At 44.5% G+C, this 17,960-nt stretch overlaps 1 protein-coding gene across 3 annotated transcripts in view; it reads right to left on the reverse strand.

Moving 5' to 3' along the window:
• The window catches only part of mdfic (MyoD family inhibitor domain containing), a 30,008-nt gene extending 17,463 nt beyond the window's left edge, over nucleotides 1–12,545 (reverse strand). The window contains exons 1-3 of one of the 3 annotated variants that reach the window (XM_061253198.1): nucleotides 12,244–12,545; nucleotides 11,792–11,952; nucleotides 7,882–8,010 (exon numbers count right to left, since the gene is read on the reverse strand). In XM_061253198.1, the coding sequence (XP_061109182.1) occupies nucleotides 7,882–8,010; nucleotides 11,792–11,952; nucleotides 12,244–12,254 (301 nt within the window). In that variant the 5' untranslated portion in view covers nucleotides 12,255–12,545. Of the gene's footprint in view, nucleotides 1–7,881; nucleotides 8,011–11,791; nucleotides 11,981–12,243 lie in introns of all 3 variants that reach the window. The other 2 variants (XM_061253199.1, XM_061253200.1) reach the window with 2 other exon arrangements.
• Between the last annotated feature and the right edge of the window lie 5,415 nt (nucleotides 12,546–17,960).

The raw sequence follows: 17,960 nt of genomic DNA on the forward strand, positions 1-17,960 counted from the left end.
ACCTGTATGACACCTATATGAACCTCCAGTATATGACACCTGTATGACACCTATATGAACCTCCAGTATATGACACCTGTATGAACCTCCAGTATATGACACCTGTATGACACCTATATGAACCTCCAGTATATGACACCTATATGAACCTCCAGTATATGACACCTGTATGAACCTCCAGTATATGACACCTGTATGACACCTATATGAACCTCCAGTATATGACACCTATATGAACCTCCAGTATATGACACCTATATGAACCTCCAGTATATGACACCTATATGAACCTCCAGTATATGACACCTATATGAACCTCCAGTATATGACACCTGTATGACACCTATATGAACCTCCAGGATATGACACCTGTATGAACCTCCAGTATATGACATGATGGTGTGTCACTAGCACCGTACCGCCGCTGGTCTGGCGGGACTCTGAAACTCGGCTCTCAGTCCTCGGCCCCCGCCCGGCCCACAGGCTGGCAGTCAGTATTACTCAGCGGTTTCTGCGTGGCGGCCATCTTTTAATTCCCTCTGACAATCAGTCAAAATTCGGGCACTCGTCCGGAAAGCGCAGAACCGCTGACGAGATCGGGCGTCGGGAAGCGCGTTAATATTCAGAGCGAGATTCTCCCCCCCCACCCGCCCCCGCCCCCGCTCCCCTCCCTTCTCCGGATAAGAAGAGTGACAAAGATTATAGGACTTCTGGGATTCACTAATTTCAAATTTGGTAATTTGGCTTCTGATTGAGTGGAAAAGGCAACCCCTCCGCGACCTTGTTCAGCTTAATTACTTCTTACAGCGCGAGTGGCGAGCGGAGACGCCGTTCCCCTGACCTGGGCCCTCACTGCGGAGGGGCGGTGGAGGGGACCATCAATTATCCTTTGATTTTAAAATGAAACATTTGAGTGATTAATATGTCTAACTGTTATATAAATCATTAGAACACCCAATGAGATGTCATTTTTCTTTAAGTGAATCACACAGAGGAAGAAGAAGAAGAAGAAGGAGAAAGAAATGGTTCACTTTGCAGCACTGCCATTTTGTGAGAGGTAAGAAGGGGAAATGTTTTATAGCACACCCTGAGATAACCGGAGCGGTGATGAACTTAAGATGGCGGAGTTCTTCCGTAACTCAGTCTGGACGTAATTTGACTGATACGTAAGAGTAGGCTCCAGAGGAGTGCGGTTTCATTTCCGCGTCACATGATTGGCTGGCACTAATTCTTAAAAAGCCACCAGGGTTTTTGTTTCTGATTTGCATTTACAATATCTCCGCCCCTCACACCTGCAAGCACTGTGGGGCTGTTCAGAAAGATGTTGCATCATGGTGAAAAACAAAACTCATAACAACAAAGCAAAACAAAATACAACAAAAGTCAATGTGTTCTCACTTTCTCTCTCTCTCACACACACACACACACACACACACACACACACACACACACACACACACACACACACACACACACACACACACACACACACACACACACACACACACACACACACACACACACACACACACACACACACACGCTAATACAGCTATTCAAGGCTAGAAAGCTCTCCGATGCAGTGACTCAGCGCAGGCCTTGCCAGACAGCAGGCCTCGGTGAGCACTGCCCTCCCCGTCAGCCCGACACAAAGTGGGGACCAGAGCAGGGGGGGAAAAGAGGGCCTTTTCGGTTCCAGTTACGCCGGTGACTAACAGATTCCACCGCTTCCAGGACCAGCGTTGACGCAGGAGCTTCCAGAAGGACCCGGAATGTTCGGAGCTGGAGCCGGATGGCACAAACAGCCTGTGGAGGCCATCGCAAACTCCACCCCGCCCCGCCCCCCACCGGCCCCCGCCCCCGCCCCCGCTCCGCATCAAAGCCAACGGCCGAAAGCGCGCGCCAAAACGCCAACCAAGAACAATAACGCGGTGAAGACCGCCTGCTGTAGACGGCGACAGCTAAATAAAAATAAATAAATAAATAATCCAAAACAATAAAGAGAAGAGAGGTATTTGGCAACATTATGTGCCCGATGTTAACCTCAGCATTTACTGGAGTTAATGTAACAGTGGAGAGACAGCGATGTGGGTCGCTGCTGTTTGACCCCCCCCCCCCCCCCCTCCTCCCTCCCTGGGTGCCAATCACAGCCGTAAGCCGGGGGCTCAGACCACAGGAGCGATCTCAGAGCTCACCCCCCAGCGGGGGCTTCGCAGACGGGTCCATCGATTTTACCCCCCCCTCTCCGTGACACAGGCCCAGGCAGCACGCACGGCAGGCGGGGGAGAACCAGGCGCCCCCCCCCTACCCACCCACCCCAGTCATCCTCCAGCGATCACAGAGCCCTGACAGAATGACCTACCAGGAGAGCAGTGAACCTGCAAACTGGGTGGGCCAGGAGGGCAGCGTCGCCAGAGATCCCCGTAATGGAGAGGGTTTTAACCCCGGTGTCACAGCCCCAACCCTGTTAGGAGCAGGAGGGGGGGACAGTAATCCACCCCCACCCCCCTCTACTCCTCCACCCCCCCCCCACACAACCTTCCGTCTGAAGTGCGGTTTCTCCCAGGTTGGACAGCGGGTGTTCAGTAAAGCTGTAAAAGCCACTCCGCACCAAAAACGAAAACTAGAACTACAACTATAATGATAACAATGAGAGCATCCACACTGATGTACGATAACATTCAGTAAATGGTCTCTGGGCTATGCTTTGAACATGACGCACTGTAAATTTGGTTGGATTTAGATTGGCTGTCAGTTCATGCAGCTGGAAAATAATCGTTCTGAATGTGATCTCAGCAAATTTGTCACTGTCGTTGTCATTGTAGTGGTGGGGACTCTTTACCATCCACTTGAGTTTTTAAAATGCTACATTTATAGTGATAGTTATAGTTAATGTTGCTGGTTAGGCTTGCTCCCCGACCCAAAAGTAAAATAAACATTCCTACTGCGCAAGCCACAGGTGACCCAACACACTCCTCAAACTGAAAAACAACCAGGTGAGATGAAACACACACACACACAACACAACGCCACACTTCTTATCCTTCACCACGAATCCAAGACATTTCATTAATCCCAACAGTGAAGCTTTTCATAATAACCTCACCATGACAACAATAAAACAACATTTCACGCACAGGCCTCCCAACAATTATTAAAATTCTAAGGTTGCTTGGAACTGCCTGCGTGAAACGTATCTTATAACAACAGAATGAGGAAATAATTAGAAGTGAGGTAGGATTACAGTGCCCATTTTAATCAACCTCTCCAGTAGCATTTCACCCTACTTACGCAGTTTACTGTTCTGCGGCCCACAGCGAAGTAATCACTTGAGACTTACTTCTCCTGCCTTAATGGCCACTTAGTTTTACCACATGATTTCAGTGGAAGCAGGGGTCTAAAGATTAAGATCAAGATTAAGTTCCAGCATAACAACAATCAGGCCCAATTCTGTCACACCAGAAATTAGCATCAAAATTTAATCAGAACGACGGCAGTGTGCAAACCGGTCCGAACTGCCTTCCCTCTGCGACTCCCTCTCTTGTCCTCTCCCTGTTTCTGACGACCGAGTTTAAAACGATCGACGCGCGAGACACGGCCCAGACGCATTATTAAACGCGTTTAACGGATTTTAGCGCATAAACGTATAGGATTACAGGTTAACCAAAGATCAAAGTCAAAGACTGAAGGAGCTCTTAAACCGACACTCGACTGAACGCGCGCGCGTTTTTCAGCCGTGGCTAACGCTGTTTGTCGACCCGCTCTGGGTACGACTCTGGTCTACAGAAACGGGCGAAGAAACGCTCTCCGTGGAGCCATCAGTTGATCATTCCAACACAAGCACCTATAAATCTCCACCGCTATATACCGCCAACTCTATTCCGGTTAAAGAAACAACTGCCGCGCAATCACCTTCTCCGGAGCGACGTGTCGCCTTCCCTCCACGCACTCCCTTCCAAAAGGTCATTTCTCCGCCAACTGAACAACCTTGGGGTTTCAAAATTAAAGGCGCAATCTCCGACAGACAGCCAGCCATTCGAGCGCCCGGTTAATATCTTCTGCAAAGCGTAAGGTGACATTACTTGACCTTAATGCTTCACTTCAGTATTTCCCAAGATAAAAATACCTGTTCTTCAACAGTGTCTGCTTTATCCAGAAGAGCACTCAAAAGTCTTCAACAATTCAATGAATAATGTGGCGATAAAATGCCGAAACTGGCATTAGGTCACCACAATTTACTTTCTGCACTACTCGCGCTCGAAAGTCTCCTTTGATAACGATATTTCTGTGTAGTCAATTCAGAGGTTTTTTCCCCCCCTTTAACTCAGAGAGTGAGACTAATTAAAAGAGCCACCTTTTTTTTCTTCTTCTAAGGGCTGAGCTCATCTGTGAGCAAATGTTTCAGGTAGTATTCTCAGCCTGCAAAAATTTCTGCACTTTTTCCCCCCACTACAAATTTGAAAGTGCTGGGATTTTGTTGAAAGAGCATAGAAACATTTCACAAAATACGTAGGCTCTAGCCTGTCCTCCTTATAAGGGAAGGGTCACTTATTAGTGATATACAAGACAAATATAAATTCACATTCAACTTCACATTTCAGGCCTGTGAAGGTAAAACATTGAACACTTTCCTCAAACTGTTGACTCCTAAACTCCGTAAACAAACACAGCACACTGCAGGCACTATGGGCACAGCCAGGACCACCCACGCAGACTGCACTGAGGTAATCCAGTTACGGGCAATAAGACAACATCTCAAGAAAACAAGAGCAGCCGCAAGCAAGCAACAAAAACTACCAGTATTAAACAATCACCACCATTTCTCATTCAGTCATGAAGCAAAATAACTACATTGGCGCATTTGCTAGAATTCACAGAGATAAGAACGTAAGTTTGCGGTAAATTAATCTCAAATTAGTTTCCCATAGTTTATTTCATATGGACGTGTAAAAGCAGTTTGTTTAAATATTGTTAATGGTACCATTTTGCTGGAAGGAAAACAAAACATTTCAACAACCCATTCTTTCAGCAAAGGAAGGATTCTGAATGCTAAAATAAACAGAAGACGGTGATAATGTTCCCCATTACATAAGCAAGCTCCCAAGATCGGCCAAGAACAAGCTGCTCAGTTGACAGAGGGCGTGCTGTGTTCCAGCAACATACTGACGGCATTATCGCCGCATAACACACCACGTCTCTCAGCATGGAAGGAACCGGACAAACCTCAGAGATCATCCCAAATTCAGGATTCAGGTATTCTCTCCTGACTATCAGAGGGAACCTATCTTCCATCAAGAGTCTTGATGGAACTTTTGGAATTTTGGGAACCAACACACTGCACAGCAAAGAGCACAACGGCAGGCCAGCCACACAGAGATAATCACAACACACATTTGGGAAGTGAAAGGAAGCACAGAAACATTAGACATAATTGTGTGAGAACTATGCAGGTGTAAGCAGACACCATGAGGCCCTTACAGAAGGGGGGGGGGGGGGGCACAGATTATGTTGGGGAGTTGAAACATCCCTTTCATTTTGGTGCAGCTGCGGAAAGAATTACGCTGCTAATTCCATACATGCTGCATAAATCATCACCATAACTGACCGTGGGAATCCTCCTACAGTACGGGGTATAAACAAATGGTAGATGTGGGTCTGTTTCATTGCTGGATGGCAAAAGGGCAAAACCATGTTCCGGTTCCCATGTGTGCTGGGATGGAAGTCCTTGTGAGCAACAAGCATGAGAAAACGGTTGCAACCAAAGATGCTTCTCTCTTTAAGATATCTGGATTCGTTTTATTTCCTTTGGACAAGCCATGTATGATTGCAGAGGACACTGCAGTGGGCCCTATGCTTATCAAACCCGAACACGTCTCCGTGTCTCAACGGGAGATCCCCGTGATAACATCCTGATGAGTCACTGAAATCACATCTCCATTACATAACCAAAGCGAGCAGCAGCCACCTCTCACATCCCAACAGTCCTAGTCACATCACCATAACACCACGGGAGATCACCATTATCATCAAATACGCAATCCTTCTGGATTCTACTCTAAACTACTCTACGCTTTACTGAGCTTGTCGGGTGTATTGGAAACCACGACATATTGTCAAAAAAGTGCAAACCCCACCTTCTGGACCTCATGGTTGGCTCAAGTTCAATCGAGCACAGAAAAGTATTTGAATCCAAAACTTATTGAACCCAGGTCAAAAGATTATAATCACAGCAGACAACGATAATCATTTCCATGTCATGGCCAATAACCGATAATAAATCATTAGTAATGTCAATCAATTTTGTCTGCATAAGGAATAAGTTTCTACCATAATGTAGCATTTTATAAGTAAATGATGAGACATCAAAAGATCATAAGGGCAAAGAGGATACTTTTTTTGCAGTGAAGCAGTGATTAATGCTCACACTAAACAGCTTGGATCACAAGCATCATTTCATTGGTCATTCAAGACTGAACTATTTTAAACCAGGAGTGAAGTCTACACGGCAAATCTAACCAAGAGGCAATACAGAACATACCTCCAGCCATTTTAAGTTGTGGACTAATCTGATGCTGCAGTGTTCGGGTCAGACGTGTAACTCATTTATGGGGTCTGCAGTCAGGTGGATGGCAGTTCGATGCGATATTGGATTTCATGCATTAGTTAGCAGAGTGCCGGTGAACGGGAGGAATTCGCACGGCACTGCGCACGTTTCTGCTTTATGCATGCGCACACGCGCTGGTTCTGCTGCTGGAAGGAGTTTAAGCACCAAGCACAGGCACTCTGAAAAGTTCAAAAGCCCAATTAGCACAACCGAAAGAAGAAAACGGTGTCCGGAAAACCGAATCTTTATAACTTATTTATAGATTTATTTTTATAGGAATTTTTTGGGTTTCTCCATTGCAACCCTGCGATTCCTCATACTTGAGGTGAAAACCCTGTCGTCTTCAAAAAACCCCACAGATGTCCCTGAAAACACCAGGGCCTGGAAACACTAGAGGCTGGTGGATGTTCACGTTCTCTGGCCCGGTTTAACCAATTCTACAACACTCGATCCATCTACGCGCAAATCTGCAACATGTCCGGCACCCTCATTTCCCACAACAGACCGTCTGTTTTATCAAAATCTTTAGGAAAATCCATCTCCAAATACTAACTCCACTGCAGGCAAAGGCTGTATGGTGCAAGAAAGCGCCTTCTGATGACAAAAAAAAAAAAAAACTTTCCTAAGTTTGTAAAATGTAAAATGATGGCGGAATTTAGTCTGATATTTGAACCTGTGTGTTGCGACAAGGCAGGAGGCCTTTAAATATTCAAATAAGCAGCTTTGAATCGGGAGCTGAAATACAGGAGCTGAAATACTCCAGGCATTCGAGCCAAACCCTGCGGTACATACACACACATTATCTGAAGTCATTTTGATAAACAAAGCAAAAAGGAAGAACGCACAGAGTCACAACAATGACATGAATGTGGAGAATGCCGGTGTCCATGTAAAGGCTCGGGCCTCATTACCGGGTGCGTGTTTCTGAGGCCGTGCCGAGGAGTCCGGGTCCTGGTGACCCGTCGGGTCCTGGTGACCCGTCGACAGCGGGCCCAAGCGTAATTGGGCCGGCTGGATTCCTGCTCTGACCCCCAGGCCGTCTGTAAGGGCCCACGGTCTCCTGCCCCCCGGTACCGGCCAGCCTGAGCTGGGCTCAGTCACACTGATGGCCCACGGTCCCCCCGTCCCCGGTACCGGCCTGAGCTGGGCTCAGTCACACTGATGGCCCACGGTCCCCCCGTCCCCGGTACCGGCCTGAGCTGGACTCAGTCACACTGACGGCCCACGGTCCCCTGCCCCCCCGTACCGGCCGGCCTGAGCTGGGCTCAGTCACTCACTTCTCACGAGGTGGCTGTTGGAGGAGTTTCCCCCCCGCGCGGAGCCACGCCCCTCAGACTGCGACTCGCCAGGGCCGCCGGCCACTTCCTCCTCTGGGGGCGATGAATCACGGGGATTATCACACACATCTGCAGAGGAAGAACACACACACTCAGTACACAAACACACACACACACACACACACATTCAGTACACAAACACACAGACACACATTCAGTACACAAACACACACACTCAGTACAAACACACACACGCAGTACACAAACACACACACTCAGTACACAAACACACACACTCAGTACACAAACACACACACATTCAGTACACAAACACACACACTCAGTACACAAACACACACACTCAGTACACAAACACACACACTCAGTACACAAACACACAAACTCAGTACACAAACACACACACGCAGTACACAAACACACACACTCACACACACTCAGTACACAAACACACACACATTCAGTACACAAACACACACACATTCAGTACACAAACACACACACTCAGTACACAAACACACACACTCACACACACTCAGTACACAAACACACACACACACTCAGTACACAAACGCACACACACACACACACACACACACTCAGTACACAAACACACACACATTCAATACACAAACACACACACACACACACACACACATTCAGCACACAAACACAAACACACACACACATTCAGTACACAAACACACAGACACACATTCAGCACACAAACACACAGACAGACACACAAACACGTCACACACATTCAGTACACAAACACACAGACACACACATTCAGTACACAAACACACACACACACATTCAGTACACAAACACACACAGACACAGACACACACGTCACAAGGCACACGTCTCTCACAAACACACACACACACACACACACACACGCACACAAGCACACACGCCTGTACATGTGTACAAACATGCACACACAGTATACATACACGTGACACACACACGACACACAACATACACACATCAATAATCCAGAACAGAAACAGCCCAGGCAGCAGTAACGTACAGCACATGTAAATTCGAGTGGAAAAACAGGAGGTACGAGTGAGCGGCACACAGCTCTCACATTTGAAACTGTCAAGCCCGACCATCGACATCCTCTCCCACCCCTTCCCTTCCCCGTCGTACGGAAACTGAACAAACATGCCCCGTGTCAGGCAATTGCATCAAGGATGCGTGCACAACTAATTCATCAACTAATACACCTACAGTTGAATAAACATAATCTGATTCCTTTTTCCGAGCCTATGTTAGCCAGCCGATAATGTTGGAAAGGCGTTACGGTTTTATTTTCCCTTTCTTTCATACCGTGAATACACTGAGGAGCCTTTCTCAGTACACAAATTTTACTGTGCTCTGCTATTAAAGACCAAGTTCTTTATTTATCTTTACAAAAGCGGCCATTTCAAGTGTACACTCCCTCCGCTAAATTGCATACAGATGTCCTGTGGAATTTTCCAAAAATAAACGGTTGCAAACGAGATGTGGGAGATTAATTTTACTGGACCTCACCTTGAGAAAAGCGTTTATTTTTTGTTTATTTATTTATTTATTTATTTATTTGCAGGACAGTTGCACAACAGCGTGGGTGTAGGTGTTCTGGCGGGGGCTGGATTTCTGGATTCTGCTTTCTGGGCTCTGCTCCGGGGTACACATTACGTGCCAAAGCTTTTTACAAGTCTAACCTGGCATTTGTGTAAATTAAAAAAGTGTGCTAATGCTAGCACTTAAACGCAAGGCAGGAACACAAGAGACAGAACACACATCGGCTCTTGACAATCGAGTATCCCTGCCTTAGCAATGCACAAAAAAAACACATAAACAAATAAATAAGTTAGCAAGTTAGTAAATAAATAAATAAATAAATAAAACAGGGTGTTTTATAACGGTGCTTGGCATGCAATAGGACAACAGCATCATAAGCTTGAAGGGATGCCAAATTCAACATGTTTGTGAGAAAGCGTATCACCGTGAATCATTCAAGCACGGGCTCCTTCCAAAATGGCGGCTGGTCGACGGACGTGCAGTAACGCAGGACACAGAGTGACACCTTGGCTTTGAAGCACAAAGAGTGGAGACATCCGCTGTCCCTAAAACTCAAGGAGACCGGTCACGGGCGATCGTGAAGCTAAGGAAGGACCTGGTCTGAAGCCACGGTAAATGTCCACGTGCAAAGATTGCACAGCTCTCCTTCACACACAGCAGAAACGCAGGAAAGAGACAACCTCGATGTTCGCTCTACTGCTCACAAGGTACAGCACTGTCAACGCCATTTATAGCCGAAGCAAAGTTCCCGAAAGACGTGTTTGGGTTCCTTAAACTAACAAAGCCACACTCCAACGCTGTCAGTTCCATCCTCTCTGAAGAATTTTGAGCATGCAGTCTGGCTCACTGCTGGGTCAAGTGTCCTGGCCTGGTATACTGACACACTGTGAGCCTTTCTCCCACAGAGCACTGCATGACCAATGACTCTATACTTCACCACAAATGTCTCATTTCCTCCCAACACTGATACTGTTTGTATCTCCATCCTGTGTTGGTAACTCCACTGTAAGCAACAAAAAGGGCATCAAAAAATAAGACAGATAAGGTACCTTTCCCCTGCACTAGATAGAGAGAGAGAGCGAGAGAGAGGTTTGGGCCTAGCCTAGCTTTGCTGTGTACCGATCTCCATCAGCCACGCGACTGTAAAAATCAATACGCATTTAACGGCCTACAGTAGTGTGTGATGCATCGAGGTATTTAACCGTTGCTATTGAAAATAAATGGGTCTGTTCTCAAGACATTTACAGTTCTCTAAGAGGGGAATCCACAGTCCATGGTCAACCCTGGAATGTTCTGAGAGAAACCATATTCTTCAGCACATCTAATGATTGCTTACTTTGTCCTACTTTAGGTTTTTTGACAGTGCTGTAATAGCACTCAGTATGAATAGGATGGCAACGGCTCAATGCCTGATTAAAAAATGGGGACAAGCTTATTTTACATACGATAATCTTAAAAGCAACTAGAAAGTTAATTAAGAACCATAATTGGCTGTGGTTGCTGCTAATAGCTGCCAAGGCGTTCCTTCAATTTTTATTTAGAAATAATGAAAACGTTATTATGCCTAATGTTGGTCTGAATACTGATGCTTGGTAAAAATCCGAAAGGACATAATTTGGAGGAACCTGCACATTCATTTAGAGGTATTAATGTTTTCTTCCCCACATACAGAAAAAGGGAAGAAGAAAATGACTGCATAAATTAAAAATAACAATAAAATGTTGAAGCAGTGAGCGTTCTGCTATGAAACTACACAGATTCACTGAAGAGAGTCTGGTTTTACAGAACGGACATTTTGGGAAGGAAACTCATCAATCGGACATGCTGAAACCAGATTTACTGAATTTCCTCGTCAGTTTCACTTTGTTCAATTTAAAAAGTGCATGCAACACTGTAACCAAAACAAAGCATCAAAACAATGAAATAGCCTACATGGAAAAAGCAACAGTAGGCCTACATGGAAAATATTCATATTTATCAGTCTATGTTTCCATTACTTTATGCTTGTTACGCAAACAAAATCAGAGTAAACAGCAACAAAACATTGAGATACAAAAAAGTATGTTAATACTTAGTGCTGAAGTACCCGACCAACCAAACTGTCCAGTTATTTATTTAAATCCAAATTTGCAATACCATTTCTTCCAAGTGGTAGTATGTAACATCATCCGTATGCGTGTAAACCGCCGGTTTTGGGTATGTGGGGAATTAACCAAAGAAAGAAAAAAAGTTGGCAAAGTTTATAAACGACGTACTGTAACAGTCGGTACAAAACAACAACAGTGTCAAGGTACAGTAGCCTGCCGTGTCTTACCATGAGAGTCTGAAAGGAGCTGGCTTCTCTCCTGTGGAGTTTCGCTGCCGGGCCCGACAGGCCCTTCTGGAGACAAAACCGTCTTCTGGGACATGGGCCGCTTCTCTTCAGTCGCCACCCGTGACACGCGATAGAGGAAAAAGGCTCGGGCGAGGATCACCCTGCGACACTGACAAACAGGAGCTGACGCTTAAGTGAAACAGGAGACCGTTAATCAAGTAGGCAGTAAAATCCAACAAAAAAAAAAAGACCGTTAGCCAAGGGTACATTTTTACTGCGGATAATGACGTCAAACTTGGCAAATTACATAATGTTGCGAAAAGTTTGTGGAAGGTTTTGCTTTGTTTTGGTGTTAGTGAAATTATGGACCTAAACAGGCTGCCAGTATTCCATTTAAACGTCTTCAATGGCACGTAAAACGTATGTTTTGTAAACATTCCGAAGCAACTTACCTTTCAAACATCGCTAGAACTCCTCTGGTAGTTCAAGTTTGAGTCATTTCCATCTCTTTTGCTCAGTGGAACTCCATTATGGCTGCGTTGATTAGCTCTTAATACTTCTGCGGGATCAAATCACTCTTGATTATTGATTTCTTTCCTCAGAAATCCTTCATTCCGGGGGCTACCCCGCTGTCGTCGCGAATCTTTCAATATCACTCCCTACTCTCCATTCTCTCGTTCGCCAGTTCACAAGCAAAGTTTGTCTTCTCCCTCTGAAACATTTTTCATCATTTCCGGATTCCGAAAAGGCTCGCACAAGCACTGCCAGCTGCGACTGAAAGATGCCTTCTGGGTCCTGCTGGCTAAAACCGAGAACGGCTGTGCGGAATATTCCTTCACACATGCCACACAATCACACCGCAAAAAATAATGCGTTGTGGCGACTTTTATTTCTACTATCAAGTTCAAACAGCTAGTAGAAGAGAGCTAGAGAGCTAGATGTTTTCCCAGTGAGTTGTGTTAAACATTACCAAATATCACAGTATAGACAGATGCTATCACAACTCCAAAACATACAGTAACCCGACAATATTTGGGTGTTATTTCTTTTGTATTTCTCTATTGAGTCTCTTTTACAGTATGGCCCGTTAAACCGAGCTAAAACATTAATCTGTGTTAAATTTGAACCAGTATTTTATATACCGACGCTGTGTGTTTTCAAGTGGGGCCAGTGAGAATGCAGGTTTAATAAATTGTGTTGCGCATATATATATATATATATATATATATATATATATATATATATATATATATATATATATATATATAATCTGGATATAAGTTTACCTATGTATAACTTTTTATAACTGAAGTAAGAGGGGGGAAATGAATCATATGAAATATGCCGCGACTCATTGATTGTGTGAACCCCATCTTCTGTCTCTTAATACAGAAATCACACCAAGACTATGGGGTAATGATTTGCAATGAATCTGTGTCATTGTAGAGCTCGCATAACCTACACAATCCATCTTACGGATGCCCTCGGTCCTGAAGAGAAGGTTCACTGTTCTCCATTTGTAAGTGTTGACTCCATTACGGAACTGATCTGCAATCAGACCGGTCTTCAACAGTCCTCAGCCAATAATTACACGGAGAGAGATAGCCTTGGCACCTTATAATAGCCTAGCCCAGCTGCCCGATGAGAAGCCACGTCTTCGAAACTTTATTAAGACAGAAACGTGTGTGTGCGCGTGTGTGTGCGTGTGTATGTGTGTGTGAAATAACCAGTGGGGTTCAAGTTAAGTTTTATGCCATTATATTTTGTCATTTGGGGCTTATTTTTCTAGTTTCTTCTCTTTTATCTATGCCCATGAGAAAAACATATTATACTTAGCATACTTGATAACCTTACATATATAAATCAGTATTAAGGTAAATATATTAAACATATTTTTGAAATCGGTAATCAAGCAATCAGATTTTGTCAATTTAGTTTTCAATTCTGAGTTAGGCAAGGGATGGATTTTAAAATTGTGTGTGTGTGTGCGTGAGTGAGTGTGTGTTTGTTTGTGTGTGTGTGCGTGTGTGCGTGAGTGAGTGTGTCTGTGTGTGTTTGTGAGTGAGTGTGTGTGTGTGTGTGTGTGCGTGAGTGTGTGAGTGTGTGTGTGTGTTTGTGTGTGTGAGAGAGAGAGAGAGTGTGTGTGTGTGTGTGTGTGTTTGTGTGTGTGAGAGAGAGAGAGAGAGAGAGAGTGTGTGTGTGTGTTTGTGTGTGTTGGGGTTCTGATGCTCAGACATTACAGAACAACATTACAGAAGATTCCAGTGACGTGGAGGTATTTCACAGCTTCCTATGTTCCTATGTGGACAGGCCGGCCGATATCTAATCTGCCAATGAAACATGCTCCATGCGCGGTAATATTTTCTTCCGTATCTCCTAGCGACACCAGTGACCAAGTTCTCCCGGAGAACACAGCCAGGGGTGGAGTTCACAGACGGCCAGGGGGAGAGAGCAAAAGGCAGCTCTCAGCTCGTGACGCTGTCGTGTTTTGTCTTTCCTTTGACCCGAAAATGCGGAAAAGTCTCAGCCAGCTTCGCCCGCCCGTCTGGCGGCGGGCCTGATAACTGCAGCGCAGTGCATGATGGGTAGTCTTCCTCCCGCCCCCATCTGCCTGGCGCGTGGGCAGTGGGAACTACAGAGCAACGTGTGGTCGCCTGTCACCGCTGGAGGTCAGGGGTCAGTGTGTACAGTGTACTGTATGTAGAGGAAAAGTGCAATGCACATCTGTCACTGTCAGACAAAGGCACAACAGCTTGTCGCTGGGGTGCCATATCATTTTAGGTACATAAAATTATACCTCTTGCCATTGGATTAATAACTCATTTGAACCTTTTTTATTTGTAAAAGGTATTTCTTTTTACCCCAAAGAACAGTATTGTACCTTTCAGGGTACATCTGATAAAATAAAGAACAAAAATTCACCTCCACTCTAGCCTTATTTCCAAGAGTGTGTACTGTATTTGAAACGGGAACTAACACAAGAGCTTCAGCGAGCACAATAAACCGTCTGTTGAAATGAATGTGGTTACAATTGAAGGCCTATAAATATTGCAAATATAATTCACTATTCATTATCACGTTTGAACTGCGAGGTTGAGCTTGGTCTGCACGCTGTCAAAATGGCTGACTCCGGTTGCCTTTGTGGGGGGATTGTCCCGAGCAAAGCGTCGGGTGTGTTTTTGCGTTTTTGTGTCGGAATGAAATATTCTCATTTCACATCACACGGGTCACAAAAGCCAGTCTGCAAAGCAACAGAATGAGAAACCTGTAATTACTCGTAATGAGCTTGTTCTTCTGCGCAGTGACTGGAATGAAAATGAGAACCTTACACCTTCTTCTCAGCATTAATGGCCAGCTAAAGAGAGGTGTCACTTTGAACTAGCGTAACTACTCACACCCGCCACTGACCGGATCTTCAAAGGCCTTTCCTCAAAGTTTTATCAGCCAGATAAAAAGAAGATTAATAAGTCAAACTTTGATGCATCAAAACTTTGGTTCCGAGGCGTCTCTGCGTCTGTAGGAACCTGTTAATGGCCAGCGCTCACGGAGGGTTTCTGGTGTACAATCAACACTGCCTCCCATCCGCTAATGACATTCAACTCCACAACGCCACATCGTATATTTCTGCATTTTACGCACACACGTGCATATAAACTTAAATAATTAAAGAGACGTTCCTCACCTTTATTATCGTTAGAAGTTTTCTTGAATATTAAGATAAAAAAGAAAAAATGTTTTCGCTCCATATGCAGGGAAGTTAAAAGAGGTGAATAATTTGTCGCATGGTTGACTTTACACATCTGGACCCAGCATTTGGAAATGCTGAAGAAGGCTCATAATCAGGAACAAATGTTCATGTGATCTGCTCACACGGTTTCATAAATATGCATTTTTATTATTTTTTTGGGGGGTGAAGGAAGGAGGTTACGCTTGGAGTGAAAACGCATGACAGTAAATGAATGGCAGCTCAGAAAGTGACAGCAAAGATTAATTTCTCACCAAAGATTCCAGAGCAAAGTTCATAAAGAGAACGACGTTGAACATGTTTTTTTTTTCGTACAAAGCCCACTTTCCCCCCGGTCTTCCACAGAAAGTGAACGCTCCGCTCCACACTCCCGAAAACTGTCCCGGCTGTTTAAATATTGCCACTCCACCCCCACTCCGCCCCAAAACTGGTCTGCTTGGCGGTAGCAGCCACACACCGAGCTGAACAGGCTGATATAAGGCTGAGGGTATGCCCCTCAGGTCCTGCCTCGTCGGAGGTCAGCCAAGGATTTATGGAACACACAGGCCACATTGTCTCAGCCTTGTGCGGAAAACTCAGCACTACAAGTCCCTGCATCGTGGCTTTTAGTCAATAGTCCTTAAGCACTCTCCAGAGATCTCTCTCACAGAGACTGTATATACCCCGGCAGAACAAAGAAGAAGTATGTCAATTAAAAATGATGAACAGGACGCACTAACCAGGAAGTACAGAGATGAAATATCGGACTCATGCTGTGCACTAAACTAAGAGGGAACACTTTGATGTGTTTTCAAAAGAGCAAAAAAAAAAAAAAAGGTCAGTTACAAAAGAAACAGTGGTGTGAGCGTAAAGAGCTCTTGTGAAAGAACTGCGGGTTCAAATCCACTGTCCTTCTGAGCAAGGCACTTAACATGAAACACTTAAACACATCCAGATCTGTCCTTTATCCACTGGAGGTGTGAAAATGAAGGGCGTTCTGAACATTGGCTTATATTTTTGGAATCTTTTGTCCTTTATTGAATGGATTTGTTACTAACATGACAGTGGAGTGTGTAGACTCCTCCTGTCTCTCCTGTGGTACTGTGTGGCCAGTAGGGTGTAAAATAGTGACTGGCACTCCTGTAGTACTGTGTGGCTTGTACGGTGTAATCACTGGTTTGAAGGATAGCTCATTGGATGAGTGCACACACTTCAGTGATTTGCAGCACTAACACTAAGTGCGATTCTGAATTCAGTGGAAGGAATAAGGATGAAAATCTCAGTCGCTCGGAGGTGCACTGACTTCCTGTGACAGCCCCTCTGCCTGCTCTGATGTCACCATCTCTGTTTTCACAGATGTTTTCCAGATGTCTGCATGGAATCAGCATGTCAAATGTCACCATGGTGATGAAAACACATGACGACATGCCAAACACTGTGCTTTCGATTCTGGGTGAGATGTACAAAAACACACACACACACACACACACACACACACACACATCAAAACAACGCGGCTGTTTTCTCTTGATCGCTTGCTAATTGGTCCAATGTTTGCTGTGTTAACGTCTGATGATGCAGTAAATATTGTGAGATTCTCATGGCAACTGAAGTGACATCCATCCCCATGGCTTCCTCAGTGCTGATCATGCGATGGCTATGGTGAATTTAGACTTTAGACTAGGCATGATTGCTTCAACGTAGCCATTCTAGAGACCGGACAGGATTTTGACCTGTCAAAATAGTGATACCATTTCTTTTTCATGCTTGTGTGTTAATTAGTCTTGATAATTTCAGGTATACCAATGTTTGAATCAATTGATGATGGGTCGGTGCCCATACGATATGTATGTTTACAGAAGTACACGGATAGGTAAAACACAGCAAATGCGCTTTGTTATAAAATGCTAAATGACTTAAAAAAAATATGTGCATACAGTACATACTTAAATACATAAATTATTTTTAAAGTGTGTTTAAATACATGAATATGAATGGACAGCTAGTTGAAAGATTATTTTAGCATGTTACTTTATTGTATTTGAAATAGATGATGAAACAATGATTTTGTCAAATGAGGGACTTCAAAAATCACCTTCCAACAAATATATAATGTCAATACAAGCTAAATAAGACGCACTATAATTTGAATGGTGCCCTGGTGATCGAGGTTCAGGCCCATGAAGCAGTGTTTGTTTGCATTCAGAAAGAGAGTGATGTTTCAAGACTGCACTTTATCAATTTCAAGAAGCCGGGAGTCCGGGTACTGCAGTAACGATGAGGGATTGGCACGTTTTTAAACCAAAATGCCAGGGACAAGAGGCATTCAAGGTGATCTGAAATTATAGCGGCATTTCCTGTTTGACATTTGTGAAAACACAAAACACAAAAAAATGTCATTCAGAGAATTACCTCAATTACATGTACCATCAATTACATGTGTTA

This window comes from Conger conger, chromosome 8, assembly GCF_963514075.1.
Source record: "Conger conger chromosome 8, fConCon1.1, whole genome shotgun sequence".
NCBI classification, from domain to species: Eukaryota; Metazoa; Chordata; class Actinopteri; order Anguilliformes; family Congridae; genus Conger; species Conger conger.